This window comes from Penicillium waksmanii (genome assembly GCF_028829765.1).
Source record: "Penicillium waksmanii strain IBT 27052 chromosome Unknown utg000008l:1.0-5622682.0:1.0-5626561.0, whole genome shotgun sequence".
In the NCBI taxonomy this organism is placed as follows: Eukaryota; Fungi; Ascomycota; class Eurotiomycetes; order Eurotiales; family Aspergillaceae; genus Penicillium; species Penicillium waksmanii.
In genome coordinates, this window is record NW_026643254.1 from 5,549,584 (window position 1) to 5,556,992 (window position 7,409).

The 7,409-nt window shown below is 47.4% G+C and overlaps 1 protein-coding gene across 1 annotated transcript; it reads left to right on the forward strand.

Annotated features, from left to right (window-relative positions):
* Positions 1-2,375: 2,375 nt before the first annotated feature.
* On the forward strand, positions 2,376-6,008 carry N7481_010350 (uncharacterized protein; the record flags this gene model as incomplete). The annotated part of the gene is made up of 3 exons (XM_057269569.1): positions 2,376-2,378; positions 2,437-2,925; positions 5,472-6,008. The coding sequence occupies 3 exons, from the start codon at positions 2,376-2,378 to the stop codon at positions 6,006-6,008; spliced, it is 1,029 nt and encodes a 342-aa protein (XP_057120246.1).
* Between the last annotated feature and the right edge of the window lie 1,401 nt (positions 6,009-7,409).

The window sequence follows — 7,409 nt, forward strand, 5'->3', positions numbered from 1 at the left end:
TTTCTCGTATCCGATCATCAAGTCAATATGCCAGCCCTTCAGGCCATCCGTTGTGCCATAGGTCCGACAGAAACATAAAAGACATTAATATACAATTCTTCTCGGCGGCCACCCCGACGAATTTCCTGCCACGCTTTGACATGAAACATTTCCGTGACCACGATGCGATCGGGCTTTGATTGCATGATTTCAGGGATCTTGTTGATATCTTATTCTAGATCTCGGTTCAGATCTTTGCTGTAGAACAAAATTGCAGAGGTGGTGGCCAAATCACGAATGGTGCAGTTAGCAAATGGCTTAATCCCCCAAACCAGACAGATTCTGGAAAGAAGGAGCGGATCTAAATGTAAGAATGCATGCGTGTAATATTCAATCACCTCTGCTCTGTTTTTGACATCAATTCTTTGGGGAAGTACCGCCGCAACCCTGACTTCTTCGTTCTGGAACGCCCTTTGAAGGCTTGTGAGGATGGACTGCAGCTGTCCCATCGAGAGGTCAGGTGAGAATATTGGTGACATTCTCAGATGCTCCAGCATGGCAGAACAGAACAGCTCGTCACGTAACCAGATCTCTTTCGACTCGTAGCCCCGTATGTGCAGAGCGTCAATACCCATGAAAGCGTAGCATATTAGAGCGATACTGGCTCCCACACCAAATGGTCTGTAAGGAAAACAAGGTTGTTCGAAGCACGTTTGAGCAAAGCTAGACTCTTGCGATGAAAATTGTCCAAGAAGGAACATAATATATCGGATCTGCATTTCCAAGTCTTCGTAGGACATAGTATGCAAGCCCTGAGATTCGCATAAAGCGTCGCGGATATCACTGAGCCAGGACTGCAACTGACTGTACTGCAAGACGAAACTCTTCTCCCATTCATAGTCACTCCGGTATATTATGGCCCACAAGGAGCCTTCATTTCCAGGGAGCATTGCAGTAATGAATAAGTAGTTTAGAACTAGTAAGAGCTGATGAAAGGGGTGGCGGCTTTCTGCTGAAAGAGTTCGATTTGTTGGAACTTGTGTGCGAAGTCGAGGTGGCAAGGAAACCTGAAATATTGTTAGCCGTGAACGCTTAGGTACAACGAGACTGCAGAATTTCTTGGAAGTGCCATATCAAAGTATGACTGCGTTGCACAAGGGCCGAAAGAGCTCGGGCGAGAGCTCGGGCGCTCCTCAGTATCGCCTGTAGTGATGGGAAAGCGACCGACAAGACCGGGAGATGACTTCTGCGATGTCACCACTTCGCCCTCGTTTGTCCAATCTTCTATCAGGCCGTTGCTGGTTTGGAAGTTTCCGGGAAATAAGACGTCATTGGTAGATGGAGATTGGCATTCATGCCCCAATTGATTGGCAAATTGCCCGGTCTCTTTTTGTACATCGATCGTCTTGTCATTCCACTCATGATAATGCGTCTGCTCGACCTCGAAGACAGCCTTTTGCCGCTTCGAGTTTCTTGGCTGGGTTGGCGGCATTGTCTTGTACCCCAACGCCAAAGGGACCCGTTCTTCATACAAACATAGATCCGGTTGCCCACGTTCACAGCAAGTCTGACAGGCGGGTATATCTCTACTGCATCCTTTTTTGGAATTGCGACAGGGGATGCAGGGCCGCCGTAAGTTCCTCGAGCATGAGGCTGCCATTCCATGAGGCTCTGTCATGACTTCGGAAATAATTTAAAGGAACTGGACTGATAGCAGATGTATTCATTTGGCTTGATCAAAAAGGCGAAGCAATGTGTAATAAGAGCGGTTGAGATAGTTCGTAGCTTGAGGATATCTGATTTGAATGAAACTTTTATAGGGGATGAGATGCTATCGAAGCTACACTGAATCTACTTTAAATATGCTAACAACCGTGGCCATGATATTTTTCACGCGGAATTTCTTTCACATTTTTCAAGGCTTTGGTGGCAAGCTGTACGGCTCCTGAAGTGGCAAGTAGAGAGTCCTTCCGGAATACCGGATCAGATACTATTTTAAAATACATGGTATTACCTAGGGCTGGGCGCTGGCATTCATAATGCCTTGGAATCTCTTGTCAACGTATTTTTCTCTGGGCGCAACTAGCATGTGGTCTGGAGACACACCGGTTGTGATATACTGAAGAGAATGCAACGATCCCGGGGAATATCTCTCGCGTTCCTGGGAGTGAAAAGTGCCCTGGGCCCTCAATGCTGCCTTTGACATCAGAGACTAGACCCCTGGATTGACCGAAGAGATCCCAGGAGCCCTGTTCTAATACACATTCAAGGCTGCAGACGCTCTAGTCGAATGGGCTGGGCCGAGCACTGGAGCCCTTCATAAAGCTGCCCTCGAATCTCTTGGCTTTCCGCAAGTTTCTCTTAAGTTTACGCCCTCTCAACCCTTTTTTTACATCATGGTTCGTCAAGTGGTCTCACGAAATATTGCCCATGGGAAACTAAAAAAAGAATCAATAGTCTCAAAAGCGACATATCCGAGACTTGCCTCAAGAGATAGTGCTGATGATTGCCGCATACCTCCATGGTTGCGCAAAATTCGCTCTTGCAAGATCCTGCAGAGCGCTGTACCACCTTCTACGAACGGTAATTCTCCAATTCAACATCGAATATCAGAACAGCAATCTTCTTGGCCTAGCCGCCAAAGATGACAATGTTGATCTCACGCCCATGTTGCTTCATCACGGAGTAAACGTCAATGCCTTCTTTCGTGCGAGAACCCCGGTCATGAGGGCTCTCAAATACTGTTCATCTGCAGTTCTCAAGCTCCTGCTGGAAACTCCGAGGCTAGATATCAATATCCAAAACCGAGAGCAGGAAAGCGCCTTATGGTTTGCAGTTACGTATGGATCATCTTCGACGCTGCGGGCTCTCTTGGAACTGTCCGGCTGCGCAGTCAACACAGCAAAGAAGACGGTAGCTATGATCCCGCCAAGTGAGAACAGGGCGGTCCGTCGTACCTACTGTTTCCGCATCTATATGAGAATGTTTTGTTCCCCTCAATGATTAAGTACGGCTTCAATATCCGTCTAAACTTTACCAGGGTGCTTCAAGCTTTTTGTACAGTTCGTGGCCTAGTAAAATTAAATGTAGATCACGCTATAGCCCTTTAAAATTGTTATGTAAACACATATCTGCGAATAATAATCTACTATCCTCTTCAGAGCTATATTTACAAAGCGGGAGGTCAGTACTCTAATTTGCCTTTTCGCAAGTGAAGAGGAAGGGACTTTTGCATAATTAGCCTGTGAAATTGGAAGAGAAAAAAGATCAATTGTGATAATTAGTCTAGTTTCATAGAATGTTGAGATATGGTCATCATAAATAAAGCTGGCCTGAAAACACATCAAAGTTGTGACTAGAGGCAGCCAACTCAAGCTGTATAGTGCTGATCGTGCCCCACTGCTTTCCTTTTGATCGTAACCGATATTGAGTGAGTTATTTTGGAACCCTACTGTCCTAATCCAAGTAGGGGTATGACTAGTTTTTACCAAAATATCTGAACGGTAAGAGTCGACAACGCCGCCGAAAGATATTTTGATTGCGCCTCTCACAGACCCTAGCCCATTTGTTGCATTTGTTATATTCTGTAAAGGGAATGGAATAGCGTAAAAGTTACCAGATAACGTAAAGTTTGCTGTCTGGGCATCGAAAGTTGCTTCTACTGTCGCTCTTGTCACATTTGAGTTGATGTCGAGTGGGTCCTCATTGCCGACTAGGACGATTTGAAAAGTTTTCGACTCTTGGTGACTATTGCATGGTTCCATGTCTAACGTAAAATTGTGAAGATTGCCAAAGACATCGTTATTGTATCCATTTGCTGACCCCGTAAGGTTGAATCGTCCCGCTTGGGTCGATGTCGAGGTCATATTGAGGTTATCCTCTACTTTATCATCGGACGGCAGTAACGTCCACCTAGAGAGTTCCAAATTAGTGGGAATTATTTACTTTATTCTTTATTTTTTTTTCCACTCACGGAGCAGACTCGAAAATCCATTTTAATGACTCCAACCCGCCATAATATCGCTCTCGCTCCAAGGTAGCTTCAGGTGAAGGGCCATATGAAGGAACGGAAGAACCAAATGAAAGAGACGAAAAATTGAAACCGGGTTTCCAGAGAGTCAAAAGCACATTTACTGGGTTGGACCCATTGTTTTGAGGGCTGCGCTCAGTGATGGCGAGAAAAGATTCGAATTGTGATGTGTATGTTTGGTTCATAATTTGATTGCATGATTTATGGCTCGAATCGTTTTCAACAAATTCCGGCGTAAGCTCGATAGTTGTCGTTGCATTGTAGTATCTTTAAACAGTCAGGACAAAAGTTGAATTGCAGAGGGGAGAAGAACTGACGATCCAACCCACGAATAAAGCTCCCTTGTAAGTCCTGTGACGTTTCTAGGGCGAAAAGGGAACGAAGAATTATAATTCGGATCTGTCGTTGCAAGGGCCGCTAAAGCTAAACCTAGAAGAAGCAGGACAGTCTTCATCCTGGTGCAAGAGTGAAATATCAACGTTTGCTCCCGCCCTAATTTATGGGCAGATTCCAGCTATGTAATAATAAAGCGAAAGGATTAAGCTTCTGTCCCCACGAAACCCCTGATTTCAGGGTTACATCTGGGAAATGTTCTAGTCCAATCAACAGGATTTGTGGAGTAAATCCCTTTTCACGTCAGCACTAAAAGCTTTGACCCCCCCTTGGCGTCAGGCGGCCACTCGTATCTTGTGCAAGCTCATCCCGGCGTAATAGAAGCCTGAACGTCGAAGTTAGTATTCGGTGATTTCATTTCGTTGCTAGCAAAGAAACAAGACCAACAATACGAACTGTGGGAAGTACGACTACACATTCTAAGGAAGCAGACAAGGAAAAGAAGCCTGCAAAGGACGGATGGTACTTGCAGGCACAGCTTCAAGACTACGGGCGACCAGCTATTTTTTATATGGATGAGGCTTATTCCATGGAATGCAGTCTTCAACTAGCTCAATGGTGCGCTAGTGGAGAGTAGGCAGATATGAGAGACATGAAGGGCGGCTAACATTGGGAATGAGAAGACGGGGGGCGCAGCCTTTCAATACATTCATGGAAAAATTATCTGTCCCCGCATGTTTTGGCGTGATCACGTGATAGCATAATCTCAAGTTCTCAACTGTCAATAAGGGACAACCTTCCGAACGACCTCTCTGTTTCCAGTCACCTTCCCTCCTGCCTTCCTATGGCGTTCCTTATTCTCGCCGCTCACGCTTGATATTATTAAAGAGAGCACCTCGACTAGGTTGCGGGACTTCAGATTGGCGGAGAAGCCCACTTACCAACTGCAATACCCGTCAGAATTCCCGACCGGCCAAGGTCGAATCACGGTCGCCATGGCATAGTCAAACGCGCTCGACATCAGGAACAATTCGCGAAAGGACAGTGGAAATTGACTCGTCGCCACGCTTGTTCTTTGTGCCCCCTGAAAGTTTGCGAAGCAGGTTCTAATCGACGTGAGTCTCCTCAGTTTCTTATTGAAGATTCCGTTCGCGAATACCGAGTATTGAAGACCCTCCGTCAAATACCTTCAAAGTTGGTTGATCACCCCCGCGTCTCTGAGCTCAACTCTAGCGGTCGGACTTTCTGGGTCAAATCGCCGCGCCTTTACTGGGTGCCCCTCTTATTGCGAGTCAAGGCCCAGGACTTGGATCTTGGTTCGCTGCTTGAATTACAGCGAGCCCTTCAGGATTACACGAAACTCTTATCTAAGAAGGGTGCCGCATATCAAATCAAGCCGGAGTACCTTTGTCCAATCAAAATGGCGCATGGTCACTGGAAATTGTATCTGGGTGGCTGGATGGAAGCTGCTTTCTCTTCGGACGAATCCCAGGCACAGTCTGAAGAATGGCAAAAATGCGAAGAGGTGCAGATTAGCGAAATAACGCGGATTTTTGCGGAAGCGCGCGCGATGATACAGGCTCAAACGCAATGGTCATCATCACAAAGTCGACGGCTAATGGCGTCCATGAATTGTTCGGCGCTCATGCCGTATTGGCGTTTTTGATTTTTGATACACACGCACAATTCATTAACGCCCGGCGGCTGAGCCGAAAGGGCAACTATCACTAATCTACCAGTACATGCATGTTTGGGTATACGCCGTGTCTCCTTGGAGCCCATACAGTGTTCCCTTCCGTATTTGTCATTTCCGCTTCCAATCTCATAGCTGGTCCCTGTGGGTAAGTATTGGTTAGTAGACTGGCTTGAAGGCGCTTCTTCAAGTGTTCAATATCCTATCCTCGGCAGTTGAAGCGCGTCTACCGTCTGTCACAAGGTGTTGGGGGTTAGTAAGAAGAGGTATTCTATCCATTTGTCGGCAAGCCTAGGTGGCCTCGAGTCGGCCCGTAGCGATCGCAAATCGTATTGAGGCTCGCACGGCTTCCAAATTCGGCTTCCACTTTTGATCATCGGAGGGTGATTTCCCTCCCAAGAAGAAGGACATGTTACTTCGGTGAGTGTGGGTACATTGTAGCATTTCTGTCCGGTGTGCGGTCCATTTCCGACATCGAAAGAGAAAGTGGTCCACAGTTTCTCTTGCTTGTCCACATGCGCATTGATCGGTCTCGGCGGCATTGATCCGAAAGAGATATCCATTGAGTCTTGCCATGCCCGTGCGGAGCTGGGCCAACACGCTCGCTTCTTTCCACGATAATTGTTCATACAGCTGTCGCGTGTGTTTCCCTGGAAGTGCTGTATCTACTCGCTGGGAGTGTCTGCCTACGTTCTCGGGCAACTCGCTATTGGGGACTGCTTGGGCATGCGCAATCTTCAGAGTCGTCGATTTCATTTTGGGGACCTGTACTTGCGAGATAGCATTTTCTTGCGTCGCGGCTCTCGCGTGCTCTTTCGCCATCCCTAGTAGTTTGTTGTCTTCGCTAGTGGGGACCCACCGGACGCTGATCTGATTTCCATGCCTCTGCAATCTGCTCATCAGCTTGTAGCTTTGGCAGACAAATTCCTGACCCGACTGTTGTCGCGGGTTCTTCAACGTAAGAGCCGCCGCTTTGTTGCTCGTGATCAGTGTGATCCTAAAGTCTTTCAATCCCACGAGTGTCTTCAGTGTATGCGCCACTGCCGCCAGCTCCGCGGAAAATGGATTTTGCTCTGTTCTCGCGCTCAACGTGACGGACAAGGTCTTCAGTCTCACTTTGCGATAGCGTGGTGGTTGTTTCTCGATCGCCACACCAAACCCAACCAGCTCATTCTGCGCCGAGCTGCTGAACGCAATCTGCATTGACCCGCCTGGTACAGTTGACCCCTCTGAGATGGGCTCATCAGTCTGCACGCGTGCTTCCCATGGTGCCAGTGTAAACGGGTGGATGGTTTCCAGTGATTCCATGTCGATGTTTTTCAGCGCCTCCGCTACTTGATATAGTGGTGAGCGGTGGTATCTCCTGAACTTCCG